Source organism: Diadema antillarum, unplaced genomic scaffold, assembly GCF_040938485.1.
Source record: "Diadema antillarum isolate AM-2024a unplaced genomic scaffold, OU_Dant_1.0 seq00000533_RagTag, whole genome shotgun sequence".
NCBI lineage: Eukaryota > Metazoa > Echinodermata > Echinoidea > Diadematoida > Diadematidae > Diadema > Diadema antillarum.
In genome coordinates, this window is record NW_027271484.1 from 712,724 (window position 1) to 735,358 (window position 22,635).

The window sequence follows — 22,635 nt, forward strand, 5'->3', positions numbered from 1 at the left end:
AGATCAATGAAAAGTTTGAGCCACACAAAGAGAAAAAAAAATCTGATGCTTTGAGTTGCACCTTGTGGGACAATTAACTTCTATCTTCAAGTAACCCTACGTCATCAAGGTTGCAATCCAGTTATTTGCTTTGTATAAAAAAAAAAAATAATAATCTATTTACTCTTTTCTAAGTTATCAATTCTTCCATTCTGGGGAATAATTTTTTAAAAAAAACCCACACTTTTAATTCCATGAAGAAAATGAACTGAAAGTGTGATGTAAGTAATGTTAATGTCATATGACCAAGAAAACTATTGTGATGTGAACACTTATCACCACTTTGCTGACTTACTGACATTCATGGTCAACCCCTCCACCTCTCTCTCTCTCTCTCTCAGCACTGCACAATAATGCTCAATTTTCTGCTGATCTGTTTCAATAATTTTCCCACGGAATAGAGTTTACCCTAAAGGAAACAGTCAATATTGTATTGCAAGCACACAAACAAGCACACACGCGCATGTGCGCGCACACACACACGCATGTGCGCGCACACACACACACACACACACACACATACACATACACATACACACACACACACAGAACATCAACAAACATACATACTTCATCACACTTATCAATTAATCAAACACACACACACACTCTCCCTCCCTCTCTGCAGTTTCATATCGTAATCAGCCAAAGCAACACAGAGACAGTGCATCTCAAACAAATGTGGGCAGAGAATTCACATAAAAGCACCTCACAAAGAGAAAAAAAAAGAATCAAAACAGCTCATCAGATAAACAGTAACACACAGTCATACGAACATGCACACAAATGAACACAAACACAAAATCAATCAAATGTCATAACATGAATAGAACAGACAGGTGCATAACATGTCATCCCCGGAGACTGAGGAGAGATGCTGAGATGTCTCACCTGCTCCACAGAGACCAGAGGGTCTCCTCCCAGTATGCATCCAGTCTCTCTTCATCCTGGATACCAGACGCAGAGCGGTGGAGCACACCTCATCCGTCTTCTCCTCAAACTCCAACTTGTGGGCAAACCTCTGGATGAACAGACATGGATCTGAAACAAAAAATAATAATACAGAAGGAAAATGGTGATGTTTTCATTGCTATCACACAGGAGCATTTTTTCACATTTTACCATCATAAAATCAAGAGTACTCAGAGTAAAGAAAGAACTTTTGAGTTTGGTTCCACAGACATGCAAAATACTAATCTCTGTTATTTATGTTCAACCATTAGATTGTTATAAACACTATCAACAAAATATTCATCTACTCAGTATATGCATTCATTAAGTCATTACAAAACTGATCTACAATTTTTTTTTTTAAATATGAAGAAATCTGGCATATTGTTGCTTTTCCTGGAAGAATTTAACCAAAAACGAGAAAAGTGCTGAAAAACTTCAATGACATGTTGGTCAACTTGAATGAAAAAAGTGAAAACCAATACAACATTTACAATTTTATTACAAGCAGATTAACAAAAAAAACATTAAGAGTTGGAATGAAAACATTTCATATGTTTAATGCAACAGAACGGTGATATCGGTAATTTTACACATGCAAATTAAGTGAAAATTACATCACTACAGTCTCTCAATGACGTGCACACAGATACATCATACCATTCTAAAGTTGTGCGACTTTGTGGTTATCAGGATAGAAAACTGATTCTTCTGTTTGTGTTAACACTAAAGTGAGAGTAGAGTGGTCAGATAACGCCACTGACTTATCTGTAAGTTCTGTTTTGCATAAAAATGACAGCCACCAATTATCATGTCGTGAAAGAAAGATGAACATGAGAAAGAAAGATTTCATAACATTCATTATTCTTTGTACAATTCTAAAGGGCTTTCCCTGTCGTGTCAGACTTTATTCCTCTTATATAATTTGAAAAGATGATTTCGATATATTTTTGAGAAAAGTAACAATTAAGGCTTCGCTGAATAATCAACTAATCTGAATTATTTTCTTTACACCACGGTTTTACATTGTTTTAATGTGTTTCACTGTGTAATAGGCATTGTTGAACACAGGCCTACCAATTACGTCAAGGATGGGGAAATCTTCCACGAATACATTCTTCAACGAATGATTAACGCGATTCATTCGCACACTGAGCAGCATTTTTCATCCCGAGGCAAAATACACCATCGGTAATTACCGTCTGATTACGAACACGTTCGGATCGTGATTTTAATCGCCGAGCTATGAACACTCTGCACCTCTTATGTCTGGCTCTCTGTCCTCCCTTGCCGTGTTATGATTTGCAGCATTTTGGGTTCAACTAATTTTCTACGATCCATAGTTCGTGTTTTTGATGACGGCATGTCTATATCATTTCAGGCGGAAGGATGTAGGGTCTGTTGCCCTCCAATTAAAAATCGTATTTTTCTCATGACAGCACGCCGGATGTCAGTCTATCTGCACGAAACACACATCGTGTACAGTTAAAACCAGGGAGGTTAAACCTAGGTGCAGCAATGATTGGGTAGATTTCTTTTTCATTTCCTTTCTTTTGGAGTTGTGTCAATTTATACTCATGTGGACGGCAGACAACTGCATGGTTTCAACAGCGCAAGTGGGAAAAATATTTGCTGGATGTTCAGTCTTGAAGTATGCAGTACCTAAAAAGACACTCGGAAAAACGAATGGTTTACAAAATAATCACGATGATCACTCGCAACGGTAACGAACGATATTACATTTTACACACATGTGAGGCCCATTCACCTTTCCAATGTAGAATTGTAGCATGTCAACAGAAATCACCGCCGTTACCACATGGCTTAAACTTGTTTTTCAGCCGACAAACGGATTTTCGTATTGAGTGGATTTTGTTTCGCATCGCTGAATATGTTACAAACAGCTTCTTTGAACCTTCCAATCAAAGCTGCAAGGGCTATACGAATACTCTTTCGTGCCAGGGTTAGCTCGCACGATACATTCAAGAAAGCTGCTTAAAGACGGTTTTCTCCTAATACCCTATCCCCCAAATCGTCAGGCTTTTGTACTTGTAAACCGCAATACTCTTCCTTTAGAGGACGAATAATGGTCTTAGATAATGCGCGAGACAATCGTGACAATTGCCAATAAGATCAGAGATCATCTGAGATTTGTGTTGTCCGACCCCTCGCTCCTAAGCGGCGAGTCAGGGCTGGACACCACGTCAGAGTATACCCCCAAGGTTTTTAGAGGCACTTGGCACTAACCCACGACAGGTGGAAACGGAAATGATGGGAGGGAGCGTCATGACGTTCAAGGGAGAAAATTACGATGTCATTATACAACAACGGATCTGTGTCGGGAGGGAGATGGGGATGAAACTATCATGCACAGCCGCTCCTTTGTTTTCTTTTTGTTGTTGTTTCAAGTCCAGTACAATGGGTGATAATCATCCTGATGTTTACTTGGATTCACAGTCACTCAAAAGGGCCAAGGCACCTTCCTGATCTAAACATCACTAGACCCCGATCATCAGAGATAGCTATAGACCCTCAGATAAAAAGGGGGCACAAAGAGTGAGTGACTATCTTATGCGTAAAAAGTCACCACTACTGACATGAGAAACGCTCCTGACATTCCTTTATACGGAAAGGGTCTTGCTATGGTTCAATGTTGGGCCCTATATCTATTTATTCGCGAGTCATTTTTTCCTCGTTTTAGCGCACCCTCGTATATAAAAATACAATGTAACATGTCTTGATAACGCGATAATTGTGTATGAATTAATTTTGATTCTTGATTCGGTAATTTTCACATTTTTCTAAAATCACTGTATGAATACATAACAAATTACATAAACACTTTATTGATATTTCGTGATAAGCTAAATAGCCCTTTGAAGATTAAAGAAAAAGAAGAAGGTAAGAATGCGGGCGCATGTAAGAGTGAGGCGCATGGATAAAAAGCACTGAACGATACCTCGGGCGCACGATAGTCTGACGAAAATATAGTTATCGTATGTCGAAATTTAAGGTTGAATCAACCTTTAGTGGGTGAACCGCGAAAACTGTTAGATGAAACATGAATAGGGGTCCTAAAACGGACTTATACAAAGAAACAAAATACGAAACAAAATAAATCTATATAGGCCCTATGACATTAAATACAGCCTTTTCGATGTCATGAACATTGTCTTTTTCATTTTTAAAGCATTTTTAAACAGGAGGTAGCCATATGCATGCAATTATTTATGTTTACGATTCAAAGAATGAATAATTCAGTTACACATCCTTATTCCGCAGATTCGCTTTTCCGAAGGTTCTTGTCGAGCATGTCGAGGTTCGTAATTCCGAAAATTCGTTAATCCGAAAATGAAATAGGTTCGTTACTCCGAAGGCTCTTGCCGAAGGTTCGTCATCCCGAAGATTCTCCGATTCGAAAATGAAACAAGGTTCGTTTTGCCGATGGTTAGTTTATACGAAAATGAAATAAGATTCTGAATGTCAGTAAGTCACAAACATAGCGAGCAGAGGGCAACTTATCGTATATAACTGACAGGAATAATACGTTAGGAGTTACGCCCTAATTGTCTTGGTATAAAGACAGTGACTGTGATCGAATGTGCGTAGAACCGCCTTGCTTTGCCCACATGACAGTAAACTATTGTTGCGTTTGTTGATTGCGTTCATGCATGTTCATGACAGCAGTCGACTTGATCCTCCAGAGGTTCTCCATTCGGTTCTCCGGGTAAAGGGGACTCTATACTTATACACGGAGTATTGTTTTCCAATAATCAGATCGAACACGGCATTGACTGACTACCATGCAACTCTCTTCTCTCGGGACAATAGCCAACGTCCTTACAACGTCTCGATGCGCTGGTTGTCAAGTTTCTTCGCTCGGATGATGTCCAGGACATCCCTCAACACGTAACAATAAATAATGCATGCATCATAGCATATCCCATCATAACATATCTCCGGTCATGGGATGGGTTGAGATATTTCAGGGTTAGTCATCTTTGCAAGATTGACTGTTTGACTTTGAATAGGACAAGGGAACTCTGTTCGAGTCCAGACAGTTTAGTCGCATGTGTGGTTGATCTAGACCCCCCCCCCTCCGCCCCATCACACACACTGTGTCCCTTAACTCCGAAGTATATGTTGCCCAAAATGTATATTACATCAATTTTGTCCAACAGGGTGTATGATATAGAATATGAACTGCTATGGACCCATGTACTGCAATATCCCGGATCATCTCAAAGACTTGGACGCTGGTGTTTATGTATGTATAATTATCTAAATGATATGATGCAATATTATTCGTTCATAACTAGCAGAATTCCACTAGTTCATTTCGTGTTCGTTTGTTTTGTTTTGAGACGTTAATTCACTCGTAATCCTGTGTCCATTCTCAACGAAAGACTCAATGCCACGACGTTTACAAAGATTTCCTATAGCGTATAATATACGTTAAGGTCTCAAATATACAAGATGCCATTTTGGAAGACAATATAGCCAACATTCACACTGCGGGACGTTGTTAGAAACTGGCCTCTCGCTCTTGAATCCTTGCTCGCAAACTATCTGTTTCTGACTTAATACAATTCTGAGTTCTCTCTCAAAAACTTTCCATCTCAGGTATGACGGCAAATCAATTAAACTGCAACTATACTCGCCATTATTTCATTTTTGCTTTCTTGAAATTTTACTCAGCAACGCGAGCTGACTGGCGGTACTTGTTATTACACGTCCTGGAGAGTGGGTGCGGTATTATCGGTGAGAAGGTTGATAAAATCAGTATACATCATGGAAGAATACACTGTATTATTTTCTCCATTCTGTCATTATCAGATCTGAATCGGCTTTTATATGGGAGATTTTTGTCTCTCTATGACGACCAAAAAAATTTGAAATCACCATTGGCTAAATAATAGCGGGCCCACGTTCTGGACGACTATAAACGAATGGTGGCAGATGTTTATTTCAAATACGCTATAAGGTTTTATACTGCGTTGACGCGAAGTGAGGTATAGGAAAACGCCGTCTTTAGTCACTGCGCATTCATAAAATCGAATCGAATCGAACAGTAATATATGTGTGTATTATATCTTACATTTGAATTGTAAGACAGTATAAGAAATATCTAAACATAATCGATGGATAAAAATGAACTTTGTGAACTGGTTCGAAAGGGCACTCCTCCGCGAAAAAGTAGGCCTATAAAGGTTGAGGAACCTATACTTCGAGGAATCTGCATGTGACGGATGCAGTTCGCGCGCCTGATGGGAATGTTAGCACACTACAGTACCAGGAGGGTCACTATTATAATAGTGTGATGTGTTGAAGTTAAAAATAGCATTACGGAAGTGGACTATACAAAGATATATTATGTACTAGGCCTATTCAACGCTAATCATTTTCTATTTCCTTCTCTAAGTGATACATTACTTGCAGTACGTAAGTTTGTTGCATACAGAATTTACCACTACAGTTTGCACCTCCTCTCTTATCCAAAATAAGGAGATGCTTCAAGAATGGGAGTGATGGCGGAGAATGAAATACGAATATAGTATAAAATTTGTCCAGAATACATAAAAATATATACAATGTTGCTCAGCAATTAATGGAGAGTTTAATGAAAAAGAAGATGTTTCAATTTTTGTAAGTTACGATATCTGTCGTTACCGCTAAAATGATATTTATCGATATACAACATCTGTATATATTTCTTTTCTCCTTTTTTTTTGTGGAACAGGGACTATACGGCTTTGAGTGGAACAAAATCTCACTGGGTAAACAAAAACAAAATAGTTTTTGATTGACAACCAATTGTAACGTTTCTCGATTATGCAAAGCCAGAACTATGAAATAATCTTACGACATATCGTTCCCCATCTTGGTCAGCACATCTGTACTGCTCATGAGCAGGGTTTTGACGTGTTTATAATAATTTTTAACTATCGAGTGTTGTCGATCCGCTTCCACTTCACGAAATATAAACTAACTGTTAGGTCCCTATGTCTATTGTATCAAACCCATCCGTAAATCTTCATCTTTCCGTGGGAGGGGAGAAGAAGAGCGTGATACTGTCACTTTCGCTCAAACTTTCAGTAATATGTTTCAGTGGCTCACCGACAAAGACCGTTTTTCAATATCAGATTAAAGGAGTCAAAACTCCTCTTTTTGGGATCTTCTCTGAGTCATTCATTCTCGGTCACTCGCGTCCCAGGGCTTCGCGCTTTGTTCACTCGAGCCTAAAAGCAGCGAAGCTTGCCTCTTGTTGATTGCGCTCACAGCTGTGTTGTTTTCCTAAGCTCACCTCAAGCGGTACCGCGAACGAGCGGCTTCCATTACACCGTCCAGTGTGTGCAAGACCCTATGTTTGTGTACAGTAGTGTATTGAATAGGCCCATTCTACATTGCGCACATAAACAGCAGGCAGGGGATACAGCCCGCGCGTCGCGCGGTACTACTCAACACATGACACGGTCCGTACCGGTACGATCGCGCCGCACGTACAGTACATCACACTATACACACTGCAGATTTTACTGTACTGTACGAAGTGTGGTACTAAAGTTTGGTGGTGTATGAATGAGCCGTATCAGAAATGTTGCCTTGTAGGAGAGTCTTGCAGATTGTACATGTTTTCTGCTGAAATATCAGTCTGTATGATTGATAAAATTGAGGCGAAGGGACTACAAAACATTTCCACCTGCTCTGCCGCAGCGGCTGCTGACACCATCCTATTGCCAGTATTGCCTTATTGGTATAGTCACTCAGACACACAGACTGACTGGTTATCATAAGACCACCTAGCCTGGATTGATATTCTTCTATCGGTGCGGTGATGCCTCCCTGGATCCATTGCTTTGTGTTGTAATGGTGAATGAAGAAACCTAAAAAAAAAGGTGACTATTAATATTATGTGACACATCATCTAGTCTACGCTTCGCTGCACGGTATTATCAGCAGGAGAACCTCGGCAATAAATGCTGCTGTCAACAACAACAGACACAGAAATTCTCTCATCAGCACTCGGTGGTAAACATAAATAACAGAGGTAGTGCACACAGCTCCAGTATCACTCTATCAGCGTCTAACTTCTCTGTGTTTATTTGCTGATTTCAATGTCATGATGCCATTGATGGCCAAGAAGCGGAACTGAACTGGATCGGATGCCGCGGATGGCTGTGTAACGTTACATTTTTCTAGACAAGCTATCTCGGACCTTTATCTCCGTGATCATACTGGTAAGCGTAGCACTCATGCTATTTTAGTAAATTTTATAATTGTACATACAAAAATACGAACTTTGTTACAGGGATAATTTCTAGCATTTCTAACTGCAATCTGTGCATTTTTTTTTTTGTACAAGTATTAAGGTAGGCCTACATGAAAATCTAACAGAATATGCATGTCTGAGCTAGTCACAATCATCACACCCAGGAAAAATTACGGGAGTTGAGACAATGGCAAATTTTACTGCTTAATTAAGTTTCCTGGATTCGCCGAGTACAACCTGGTAATGGTAGTGGTATTGTAATCTGCAGAAGATAGAGATGGTCTAATCCGTCTAATCGAGGTAAGTTTACGTCTACCCAGATACATATAATGTACCAATTAGTACTTCACCTTGTCCATGGCACTGTTTCATGAAAGTTGTCACCTCTGACAAATTGTCAGTCTCAGACAATTTCATTAAAATCCTTGGTTTTTGTTGGCTGAGAAGCTCTGGTCACTGACTGTTACTAATACATACTATGGTATTAAATTGTCAGAAACTGACAACTTGTCGGGGCTGACAAGTTTCATGAAACAGTGTGAGGTCTTCATGTCAGTCACTGCCCATGAGTGGCAAGTTCAATTCAAGTTTCTACTGTGACCTTTGTCAACACTGCCACTGGTCAATATTGTGCAAGGTTCCACAATGAACAGTGATGAAAGGCATAATTGTTATCAGCATTTCGAAAGGTGAATTTATGGAGGGTTCAGCATACATTATTCATAATTAGTACCCCAATGTTTTTAAAAGTAGAATGTAAAGATGGCAAAGTTTTTCTCTTTTTCTAGCTTTTGTCAATTGCCATGGCTACATGGTTTCAAAATTAAGATAGGGTGATAGGTAACTATACATGTGAATACAGAGAAGCATCGCTACTAAAATAGAAATGAAAATCCCACGTAGTACATGTGACATAATTGCAATATTGAAGATCCGTACAATGTTGAGTGATGAAATGTGGCTCATTATGTTCTTTCTTTTCTCTTTGCCTGTAGGAGGCCTGCGTGATCTTCCACACATTTGCTGGATAATGATGATCAAAACCAATGTTGGCATATCCTACACAGAGCCGAGTGTGACAAATAGGTGCCAATAAGTTACAAACTGCTGCACCATGTGCTGAAATTAGTGTGATTAAGTGCATAAATGCCAAGGTTTATCAAGAAAAAGAGTTTGAAGCTCTGCCTTAGTAGTTTGTCACGACTGAAACAAAAAGTTATCAAGAAAATGGAAATGAACAATCAAAACCCTGGTGCGGAGAAGCATGATGTAGACCAACGCACCTGCAGGAGATCAAGCTTCCTCACCAATCAAGTCTCCAACTCAGTGGAGCTGTGTCAGAATATGCAGGATGGCAGAGTCAGTAGTCCAATGAACAGTGAGACTGTGGACATCATTCAGCCAGACAGCCCCACACTCACTACCTCATCTTCTCTTTGGTCATGTGACAACTGGCATCGTGGTGCCACGGTCCGTGATCGAAACGCTGTAATGTTCAACAATGAGCTGATGAGCGATGTGACTTTCCTTGTTGGACCCAAGAATGCAGCACAGAGGATACCAGCTCACAAGTATGTGCTGGCAACTGGAAGCTCTGTTTTCTTCGCCATGTTTTATGGAGAGTTGGCTGAAAATACCTCAGAGATTGTGACTCCTGATGTGGAACCAGAAGCTTTCTTGACCCTCTTGAAGTAAGTAGCACTTCTCTCTTTATAGCATTGCTGTTCATATTGTGTCCCTTTGAATGTACACTGTATGTCCATGTATTTATACTATTGCTGGAAAACATGTTAATCAGAGACTTTCAGTGCCTGTTGTCATATCAACATTCCCACATACATGTATGTGGGAACTTAGATCTTTCACCTGGAATTTCATTTGACCATGCCTTTTGAATGGTGAAGTTGTGAATGTGTTTGAATGATTTGTGTGCAGCTTAACTTTGTAAGATCAGATTGGTGATAGTTATGGACCGATGGTCACATTGCGTGACCCGGTATCACAATGTCAATTTCATAATCCCATACTCAAAAGAATATGTATACATGTACATGTATGCTTGTTGACCTTTGGACTCTTGCACTCTTCAAAGAAGCTTAACTGAAATTTGTGCTAATATGTCAACAATCACTTTGATTACATGCCATATGATTGAAAGGGGTTGAGAGCATAGTGCTGTACAAGTGCACTGTCATGAGAAAAGGCATAAGCGAAATTTAAGTGTTTTTGCTTTCACAATTTGCCAAGAATAGTATCATAAGCATTCGTTTGCCATTGGCTTAAACTTTAAGATTTGTCTCTTTTGATAAGCATGAAGGATAAGCAAATATTCAGTAAGGAAAATACACTATATCATTGCACAGTGTACCAGCATAAGCCTTTCAAATGTGTTATTTGTTCCTTTTGTTTTCCTTCAGGTACATGTACTGTGATGAAATAGACTTGACTCCAGACAATGTCCTTGACACACTATATGCAGCCAAGAAGTATTTGGTTCCTCACTTGGCTCGGTCTTGTGTGGAGTACTTGGAGCGTAGTCTTAGTGCTCGCAATGCTTGTGTTCTGTTGAGCCAGAGCCATCTATTTGAGGAGCCCGACTTGATGCAGCGCTGCTGGGAAGTAATTGATGCCCAAGCTGAAGTAGCTCTAAGCTCTGAAAGCTTTGTGGATGTGGACCAGAAAACCCTGGAGTGTATCCTTAAAAGGGAGACACTCAATGTGAAAGAACTTGTGCTTTTCCATGCAGCCATGCAATGGGCAGAAGCAGAATGTCGAAGGAAGGGACTTATGGCAAGTCCAGACAATTTCCGAAAGGTGTTGGGACAAGCCCTCTATCTCATACGTATACCCACCATGCCTCTTAAGGAATTTGCAAATAATGTGGCTCGCAGTGGTGTTATCACCTTAGAAGAAACTACAGACATTTTTCTGCACTATACTGCAGACTGCAAGCCGCAGCTCAGCTTCCCATGCAAACAACGTACAGGATTACGCACTTGCACTGTTCATCGCTTTCAGTCATCTGCATACCGGAGTAATCAGTGGCGATACAGGGGCAGGTGTGACAGCATCCAATTTGCAGTGGACCGTCGGATCTTTATCGCAGGTTTTGGGCTTTACGGGTCAAGTTCAGGTGGAGCAGAGTACAAGGTCAAGATTGAGTTGAAGAGAGCTGGCAAATGCCTTGCAGAGAACCACACTAAATTCTTCTCTGATGGATCCAGTAAAACGTTTGCGGTCACCTTCCCACATCCTGTCCAGGTTGAGCCACATGTGTACTATACAGCCAGTGCCACGCTCATTGGTGGTGAGCTGAGTTTCTTTGGACAGGAAGGGCTCACAGAGAGCACCAGTAATGATGTGACATTTCAGTTTCAGTGTTCTCCAGAAAGCACCAATGGAACAGGAGTGCAGGGAGGCCAAATTCCAGAACTCATATTCTATGCTTAACATATCACTTGAGTAGCTGACAGACTGTGTGGTTGATAAAGTTTGCTTCAGACCAGTTACTATTTGCTGTATCTAATTTACCGTGTATCATTCACATCATGTAGACCTGGAGTCTCAGTGAAACTAGAACTTATAGTTGATCTTGTATATGGACTTATATATGACTACAGGTTACTGAATTAGGTGCAGGTGATAGATGCTTCTAAGGACTGATGATAACAGATGTCTTCTACAAACTTGCTGTTGGTTAAAACTTCCCAGAGTTTTTGTGTTATTATGAAATACTCCAAGGCAATTGATTTCATCATTTTTTAGGAGTATTACATCTCACAGCTTACATAGCATCATTTTGTGTGATCGCTCCTAGATCAATATCATTTTTTTTCCCTGATTACATGTATCTACTCTTAAAATTGATTCTGAACAGAACACTTTCCCCCTTACCTTTAAGTCTAAATTTGGCACCCTAAGTTCACTTTGTATTATGACAAGTATCTGTAGATCATATGAAATGAGTCAGTATTGTAACCTTATTTTCCCTTACGTGGATATTAATATTCTGTTACTGTATGTTTTGTGAGCAGTGTTAAAGCAGATGATGCCTTACCTCATACTTCCACTATTGAGATGAAAGCATGTGATAGCAAGTGCACACACAGTATCTATGTCACTTTTTAAATTGAGCTTTCAAGTGTACTACCATGTATTTATATAGAAATAAAGGCAATAAAACTTTTTATCAAGATGTAGATGCTCTTATTAGAGGGAATTTGCTCCAAAAAGAAATTTATTTGGAATGAAAGTAGCGCATCTACAATGGTAGCAACTGCTGGAATTGAGGCAAAATAAGGCTAATATAAGTATGGTAAACCATTTAATGTCAGAATTTCAAGTAATTTTTGGAAATCATTCAAATGTGACTTTGCTTGCATTGTACAGTGTACTCCTCAACTGTTTCAAGTGGTGTTGTCACTTATTTCACCATTTTGATGGAAGAATGCACTGATCTGTCACTGCACTACAGTATATCGGCATACAGGAAATCAGTTTGAAATACATACCAGTTACCAGTACATTTTTATGGGAATGAAATCAATATTTCCAGAATACAAAATCAGGACACATGTTTACAAATAAATTGGTTGGCTTGAATACAAGCCAAAAGAGAAGCACAGGAGAAGAGAGACTCAGAGTAACATACATCCTAGAAACATCTACAGACTTGTAATTGGTATGGCTTGCAAGGCACTGTGATAAGAGACCTACTGACTTCTGGATGTTTTAACCACATGTCCTTCCTTTCTATATGTCTGATAGTGATTTGACCTATGCAACTTACCTAGTAGCTCTTTCATTCCAAATAAGTTTTTGTCTTGGATGATTCTGTTGTATTTATAACACCACGAATGCATTATTCCATCCATTTTTTGAAAAGAGGAAGAATCATTCTGACACCCTCTTAAAAAATCTGATTGTAGAAGGAGTAATGAATTCTGAAATGAATTTATTCCTAGTATTGCATCAAATGTCAAAATGATTTCATTGATGAGTTACATAATGTATTTAGTCACTTATCTTCAAAATACACAGATATTGTGGCACATTTGAAGTGGAGAAAAAACATTTCATTTAGAGTGTCTATACAAATCTAATTTCAGCGCAGAATATGCGCCATTAATGTGAACTAAAGCTGAGAATGCTTCTATAGGGAGATACAATTTGTATGAATGTATCAAAGGATTACTAATAGTGTTCAGTTATACACAATTTTTGAGGTATCCTCAAAATCCAGGAGCCTTAAGCGCTACCAGTGTGCATTTTGTACATCATATATGTAGCAAGCAGGGACCTGTCCAGCACTATTGGTATATTGCATTTCTTTGCAGATTTGGTTATGGTTTGCATCAGACAGCAGGGCTATTTATATTTATAGCCCCTTTCCAATATCTTGGATATCATGGCTTGTCAAGGAGAGCCAGTTTGCCGGGTAAGCTAGATAACACATGATTGCAGGTTTCCCTGCAGTGCATTGGAGATATTACACCACGGATGTTTATTGCACCACCTTACCCAGGAGGAGGAAGTTGCATGTTGAAGATATTTTGAGGACTTCAATATGGACAGGCTGTATATTAGCATCTTGAAATACCATCAAACTGTAGTTACCACATGCCAAACTCTTTCTCTCATGAAGCATGCATTTAAAGTATCATGATTCACAGTCCAGATGTTGGGAGTAATGAGGCATTAGGAACAGTCTGTTCAGGAATAAAGTATGGATCTTTTTTTAATGCCCTGCATACATGTACACCTTATAAGCAAGTTTATTTTTAGTAATTGTGAAAGGAACTGAATACTGATAAGCACTGAATGAATACAAGATGTGCCTAGATGGTTAAACCTTGTTGTCAAACCTTGTTGAAATCGTGCAGTATTGTAATGTTGCCATTTCACTTTGAAGTCAAGAAAACTCTAGAGAATATTTCAGTGATCACTGATTACAAACCCAAACGTCTACCGGTAAATAAACTCATACAAAGCAGAGGAGACAGCCCTCTGTTGTTTTGTATGTATACATGTAATACATGTACTAGACTCCCGGAAAATTTGGTATTAACCTTCTCTTAAATGCAGAGGACATACAGCTGTACATTCAAATCTCACCTTTAATATACCTGATACACTTCAATCTATCAAAGCCAATGAAGGGATTGTTTTGTTGTTGCTGTTGTTTAGTGCACTTTGCGATCTTGTCATGAAGAATGGATGGACTCATAATAAACATCCATACTTACATGTACATGGTATAGCACACTGTCACAGACAGCCTTTGATCTCAAGAAAAGTATACACTAGTAGTCCAACTGCAATATATTTTATGAACTTTGACTTCGAATCAACTGGGATAAAGAGAGTACATCACATTATTCTCCTGACTTCTACTTTCAATTAGACTTTGTTAGCTTGATTTCCTTCCATCTCTGAGCAAGCATCAACTTAATTCGTTTCCAACGTAAGCCTACTGACCAGGGAGGAGGTATATCTCCAACTTCCCTGGACAAACATATACAGTGTACTGTATAATGCTAAACCTTTCTAGGAAGTTTGTCAGACTGTTTCATGACCTTGGGCTATGTCTCAAAGTGCAGTGAGATTTTAAGAGAACCACACCACAGCTTTGGTTGTTTATGAACTGAGCCAAACATCTGTGTATAAAAGACAGGCATTTGTTCCAATACACTTTGTTACATTGGAATTAATTCATAAACGCAGAAAGACTTAACCCACTGAAATTTTAGTATACAAAGTAGTAGTATTGTCATGTGTGCATTATATGCTGTTGCAAGCTTGAATCAGTGTGTGTGTGTGTGTGTGTGTGTGTGTGTGATTACAGAGCCACTCCTTGTGAATTTTCAACATGGTCACCCCATAATGCCCCCCCCCCCATCAATCCTTTGCATTAAAGTCGATCATTTTAATGAAAGGAAACTGACAACATAAATTTCTCATGACTTCTATACCTGATTCAGAAAGATTGATCACACATCCTAACAGGTTTACATTGGACTGTGGATAACATTTACACTAAATAAAAAACTAAACCCATCATCATTTCATTTCACTATTTCTTGCGCTTCATTTGGTCATTAGGTGGTTCATATTGCACACACATTAGTACCCACTCTATTCATACTAAAAGTGACATATTTTTCTACCACTGAAGAGCTCTCTAGGAACTACAACTGATGGACATTTGCATTTCAAAACATCTTACCCAGTATCTGCCATGTTAACGTGCTCCTGTTTTCCAATGGAGAACTTTTTTATGCCTCCGCAACGAAGTGGCCGGAGGCATTATGTTTTCGGGTCGTCCGTCCGTACGTCCGTCCGTCCCGTTTTGTTTTTGTCGATATCTCAAGAACCATGTGGTGGTTTTACATCAAACTTGGTATGAGGGTATATCCTTAGGGGATAATACTTTGTGTGGATTTTAGGGTCACAGGGTCAAAGGTCAAAGGTCACAGGTTATTTTGTGAAAAAGAAAATTGAAATTTCATGTTTTTCTCCATATCTTACAAATGGTTCAAGGTATCTTCATGGAACTTAGTATATGTGACCGTGCACCTCAAAACGAACATAAAGTCGCACACACTGATTTTGCGTGAGGACTGAAAATAAGTGAATAGGGTCAACCTAGCCGAACTTGACTTTTCCATACTTTCTGAAAGAGCGGGCCTTCTTTTACATTATGCTAAAATTTTGTAATGTAAAACGGGCAGGAAAGTGTGTTTTTTAGCAGTTTGTCTCGAACATTTTTGGTAGAATAGTGTGATTAGGTGTGTCTTTAGAATCCCTTTTTCATTTCTGAAAAACTTTGTCCACACTCTTCACTTTCAACTCTAATAACTTTTGAAAAGATAGTGCTACTGCTTTGAAAGTTGGCGTTAATTATGGACAGAATGTGTTGATGAGGCATGCTTAATTTCAGTTTAATCTAATAATCCCTTCATTGTTGTCACTCTAGTGGTTTACTTCCTGTTTTTTTTGTCCCATTCATCGCACAGCCAGCACGGTTTGTAAAGATTAAGCGCTTGAATAGACACTGTACTTCAGAGCCTCTTTTCTCAGTTCACACTTTTCCTGAGTGTGTGTTTTCTTTCCAATATTTAGATAGGTTAAAAGAGTCCATTTGATTTGAGTTATACATCATTTTAAAGCTTAAAGTCTGCTCTTTCAGAATATGGTCTTAACTAAAAATTCATGTCTGGCGACTTTTTGTTTGTTTTGAGGTGCAGGGTCACATATATGCTTGTACCGATGGGCAGTGATTATCTAGGGAAGTTGGGGGTCATGGGTCAAAGGTCAGGGGTCAAAGGTCAGGGGTCAAAGGTCAAGGTCAGCTCCTCAAAATATCACCACTTTCCTTAAAATGCAATATGCCTGAAGGTTTTTTGTTTTGTTTTTTTAACTTGATGTATGGCATGTATTACCCAATATATATTTTGGGGGAAGTTTCTTGCCAAAAGGTCAAAGGTCAAAAGGTAAAAGGTCAAGTGGAAATGCTAAATTGCACTTTTTCCTCCATATCTTGAAAGTAACTCAAGGTATCATCATGAAACTTACATATTTATGCATGTTCAACCTAACAGTGATTCTCTTTGGATCTGTGAGGTCAAAGGTCAAAGGCCAGGTTTAGATAATGCTATTTTCCCATTTGATACTGAAATTATACTTTTTCTCAATACATTCAAAATTACTCAATGCATAGACTTATAAAAGGGTCAAAAGTCAAGTAAAAATCATCAGTTCCCCAAATACCTGCACTCTGACATTTTAATCATTCATCCAATTGAACCTAGTTCTAGGAAAGTGAACATTCAGCACATTTGTGTCAAACCTGTCATTTTAATATTTTGCCAATTGTGTGAAACTGTCATCACACATTGTCAAGACATTGTACTATAGACCTATTAGGAGAACCATGCATTATGGCGGAGGCATATCAGTAGCCGTAGCGATATATCTAGTTTTTTCATTCTGCTGAAGACATGTTCAAGTTACTTCTATATTTTTTCACAATATTGTGAGAATGAACTAATTTACAGATAAACAATACAATGCAGTTTATTTTCATCTTGCTTCACTGTGGTATCCTTTGTGTTTCAGTAATGCAATTGAGAAACCATACAAACTACATTTCAGTCAGTAGCACCAGACACTGATTGTGACTGACAAGGTTGTAATCTTATCTTTGATAACTGGTTGTGTAGAGTGTAGTTTTGATATCTATCCAAGGGTTGGCATACAATAGCCATGTATTGAGTAATCAGAAAGTGATTCTGGAGTGGATGCATTCTTCTTCAACTTGATATGAAACTGAATGCAATAAATCCTTTTGTGCATCATGTCCCTTCTCCATCGTGAAACCTGATCCAAATTCACATGCCTGAAGTGAATCATAGCCCTGCTCGCTGGAATACAGAGCCCTTTCAAAATCAAGCCCATCCCTCTGCAGCCAGCTCTCAAAAAGTGACGCCATGCAAACCAAGATTCATAGATCTGTCAAAATATTGACCCCTCACAGAGACGATATGCATGGCAGTTATACAACCTACATCCTCTCGTTTCCATGGGGAGCGTGGAGGAATGAAGGAAAGAATTGGGAGGTTTGGTGTGTGGAGTCAGAATGAGTCATACCTACAGCTTGGGGGGGCGAGACCCCATTGCTGTTTGTGCAACCAATATAGCTAGTCTACTCATCCAGACCCTTTGACTATATTCCCCCATCTGCTCTAAACAGCTGCAGTTGCATGTGTAGTGCAGTCTTTGTTCCCGTTATGTGCTGTATCGCGAAACGAAAATATGCATTAACTATCCACTTAATTTCCCAACCAGCCTACATCGTACAATGTAGAACATAAACGCCTGTAACAAAGCTGTCTTTTGTCAACTAATATTGTCTCTTTATTCAGACAGTTGGGGAAAAGTCTGTAAGAGTATAGACTGCAGTGCCCCTGCGGCTGTCCCTTCTCCAGTGATCGGCACTGACAAAGGTCTGGTGTGCTCAGCATGGTAAATTTAATGGCCAGGATTAATGATCATGAAGCTAGCAAACTCTCCTCAATTGGCAGAATGACCTGAGTGTGAGAGCACTTTCACACCCAGCTCATCATATCATTTACGTGACAAGACGAGGATCAAGAGGAATTATATCACCTATGCAACAGAACCAGGATTTAGGAGAGAGTGACTGAAGCTTATGTGTAATTTCATTGAGACTTTGGAAAAAGAAAAGGAACAAAATTTTCATCTCTTGTCATGCTTGTTGCAGGCATCACATAAAACTAAAAAATGAAGATGGGCATGACTATCACAGATGTGGCATAGTGAACTGGACCTTTAAAGTTTATGACATCCCTTTGTGTTGCGAGCACCAATGACTGGCGAACATGCGTCTACAGCAGAGCTATCCCTTTGTCATCTTCTATTGGGTGTTCACCAAGCCAATAAAAATCTCATTTTTCATTAGAATTTGACAAAATTGAGTCTGAAGAAGAAAAAAAAAGGGGAAAAAATCCCTGGAGAGAGTAAAAAGTGATAACATTAGATATATGCCTGTGAAACACAGTCTGGTGATGTGATGGTGTGGTTTCTGAGTCATGTGCCTTTTGCAATGAAAGTAGAAGTGGCTGGGCAAGATCCTATCATCAGAGAGGTTATCATCAGAGAGGTTTGCATCATGCGCCACGTTTTGGAAATCTGCATCACTCTCTTTTTGGAAATGCTCCTATCCCTCCCTGTGGTGTCTGTGGTCAACAGATCTAGATCTATCTATATACAAACAAAACAGTGTATGCTTCATGAAAGAACAGGCCAGAGACTTGCAAATACATGAGTCATGGGTTCATAAACAAAAGAGTATGCTTACTGTACTCAAATACAACTTCATTGTTGAATACAAAGAAAGAAGGTGACCACCAATTACCTTTTTTTTGACCAATTTTTTTTTTTTTTTTTTTTTTTTTGGGGGGGGGGGGGGGGATGTTTATACCAGCAGCAGTATATGCAACAGTAGCAACAGAATTACGCCTTTGTCGAATGACATTGGACAAATTTATGACAATGTACATTCATTTGAAGGTCAACAAGCCATTTAAATTGGCTTATTAGGGTATTGTGAGATAGCTTATTTGGCTGTGATATTGTTTTACGGTACAAAAATGGTCCTCAATCAAAAGTTTTCTCTCCAAAGACACAGAGGGACTTGAGTCCTGTTTGCAACTTATTCATCAAAACTTACATGAATAAAATGATGATGATAATGATAATAATAATAATAATAATAATAATAATAATGATAATAATAATAAAAATCAAGACCGAAGGGGCATACCACGAGTGGCCATGACAAATAAGAGCAACTTAGGGATGCCCCTGGATGATGATTAAAACCTATATGATGAATAGATCAACCACACTCACAAAGGCAATGTGACTAGTTTCTTGACAACAGAGGGCGCAATGGCTACTAGATTCCTGGTACCACATAAAGGGCAATTAGAATACAGCTTTGAAAAGCTCACACATCAGAGGTACAATTTTTCCCCATGATTGTGTGCTAAACCACAACACTGCTATATTCATCAGGTACGTGTCAGTAAATAGCCAGCAGTACAATTGCGTCCATAATTATCGGCGTTTCTTTTCTCAGCACCGAGAATGTTTCATTCATTCATAACAATGAATGTTCACTATGTTCACAAGTTAACATTCCGTCTGCTTCACTGCTCTCAAATAGCATGCAGTAGTTTCCTACAGTGTATGTAATTTGCAGACTTTGGGAACAGCAGAATTATTTTGATGTTCGAGCTTTGTTGAATTGGTTGAGTTAACATCTAAAGTAAAAAGCAATTTCATGTTCAAGTTCACTTTAATAATCAAACAAACAAAATGCTAGCAATTTCAATATCACTGCACTTTACATAAAATTTCATATTTTCATGAAATACTGAAATTTGACAAAATCACATAATACATGAAAATCAGATTAAGTCCTTGCCAAACACGTCATGGTACATTTTATTTCATCTTATTGCTGTATTTCTATAACATGTACTAAAGTGAGAGAGGTTACGAAGACCTTGAAATCATGTTTCTTCAATGAAGTTCATTCTTAAACTCATCATTAATAACTCATCAAAACCATCAATGTGGTTTTAGTTATAGTCCTCTTTTACAAACCCTACAGCATTCAGTGTAACATGTAACAAAGTAGGATCAAACAGTATCTGGCATTATAAAAAGGAAATGGACATATTCTACAAGTATCTTACACTTTTGTTTAAAATAATGTTAAAGTGCTTAAAGAATGGCTTAGAATAAAGCAACTATGTCATACAACCATGATATTATCATATTATGCCATATATTCAAAATAAGCCAAATTTTTGGAATATAGTGGCTGATTTGTATCAACTTCCCCCACCCCCTCCTTCACTTACGGCATACATAGCACTGCTCCTGGTGAAAAAATTAGAACCAAGGAAAGTAACCCTATTATGCAAGTTATTGAATTTACATACAACAATTTTTCCTTAAGGGACTACAACCCATCATTTGCAATTCTCATCTCCATGTTGTGCACCCTGAGGAAATGGGGTACGAATTGTCATTTTACTGTTTTCCATTATTCAATTTTCTGGTAGAACAGCATTGATAATAATAAGCCAGTTTACTGATTACTGTTTTCCATTATTCAATTTTCTGGTAGAACAGTATTGATAATATTTAAAGGACAAGTTCACCTTCATAGACATGTGGGTTGAGTGAATGCAGCAATATTAGTAGAACACATCAGTGAGAGTTTGAGCAAAATCGGACAATCCGTTCAAAAGTTATGAATTTTTGAAGTTTCTGCTCAGTCATGGCTGGATGAAAAGACTAAGTAAGCTTGTGATGTCACATGAGTACAACGATATAAAGAAAGAATAAAGAAAATTCAACATATTTCCATTTTTCTCGCATGACAAAAGAACACTCGACTTCTCTCTTTCAGAAGGCAGGGGGAATAATATTACCCTTAACATACGTCAGTAGTAAGTCGAAGAAATGTGCACTTTATTCAGAAAGTAAAGTTTTGTGAAATTCTCTTTTTATTTTCCTTATAAAGTTGTACGCATGTGACATCATACACTGTAGTAGTCTTCTCATCCAGCAGTGACTGCGCAGATACTTAAAATATTCATAACTTTTGAACGGATTGTCAGATTTTCTTCAAACTTTCACTGATGTGATCTACTAATATTGCTGCATTCTCTCAATCTTAATGTTTATGAGGGTGAACTTGTCCTTTAATAAGCCAGTTTACTGATGCAGTCATATTTATTAGTAGGTTTTCCCCTTTGGAATACTTGTGAATTTCATAATGATCCAATTGAATATTTTTCAAAACGCTAACATTGGTTGTTGACGGTAAACATTTTTGATAAGTTCTCAGCCTTGTAAATCAATGCATAATCACCTGTAAAATAATAATAATAATAACAACAATAATAATAATAATAATAATAACAATAATAATAATAATAATAATAATAATAATAATGATAATAATAAAAATGATGATGATAATAATAATGATAATAATAACAATTAAAAAATATATAACAATAATAATAACAAACAAATAGTGACAAGCCATTGGGACTGAGTGGAAAGGACTACAGACTTGAGGTCTGAGGTTCAGCTCCATTGACAGCAGTAGTGATTTCCTTACTACCAGTACATTGCCTCTTAGCTTTGGAAGACACTGACAAGTTGTCAGTGGTGACAACTCTTGATTTCATGGTTCTTACTGAAAAATATTTTAATTTTTTTTTCTTTTTTTGGTTTTTGGTTTTTGGTTTTTTATGGCAGTGTAATATTAATCTAAGTTATGGAAAATATGTTACTGAAGGGTCTATGAACTAATTTCAATGTAAAACTTGGAACTTTGCCAGGCATTTTTGATAAACCGAAGCAAGCATGTCTGTCAACCAAATATATGGTCTTAGTCGGGTTTATAGTTAGACATGCATCATACATTTATGGTTGCAATGCAGGGTCTTCAGAAGCACTCACAGACTGATAGCAATTATGCAATCTCTCACTTCACAACATACACAGCAAAATCAATGTGCGACAAGTATACATTCATTTAGCATAATGTCAGAGACTCCAGCTCTCCTGTTTTCGACGGGAGATCTCCCGCCGAAAACCCATTTTTTGCAAAATCTCCCGTTCTCCCGCTTATGATTTAATTTCTCCCGCCCTGGCTCTGTGTCTCCCGTTGGAAAGGATTTCTTACTTATTGCTATCGTATGTTGAAAAAAAACAACCTTAGATAGCACCAGAGAGCATCTAGAACCCTGGGAATTTCGCACTTT

The 22,635-nt window shown here is 38.3% G+C and overlaps 2 protein-coding genes across 2 annotated transcripts in view; one reads left to right on the top strand and one right to left on the bottom strand.

Moving 5' to 3' along the window:
• LOC139734606 (transcription factor IIIB 90 kDa subunit-like) overlaps positions 1-22,635 on the bottom strand; it is a 55,685-nt gene that overhangs the window by 19,839 nt on the left and 13,211 nt on the right. Inside the window, exon 7 of the mRNA XM_071645389.1 lies at positions 931-1,080. Within this exon, the coding sequence (XP_071501490.1) occupies positions 931-1,080 (150 nt within the window). The remainder of the gene's footprint in view (positions 1-930; positions 1,081-22,635) is intronic.
• On the top strand, positions 9,353-14,289 carry LOC139734584 (BTB/POZ domain-containing protein 6-B-like). The gene is made up of 2 exons (XM_071645366.1): positions 9,353-9,951; positions 10,678-14,289. Exons 1-2 carry the CDS (start codon positions 9,407-9,409, stop codon positions 11,708-11,710), a joined length of 1,578 nt encoding a protein of 525 aa, XP_071501467.1. The 5' UTR covers positions 9,353-9,406; the 3' UTR covers positions 11,711-14,289.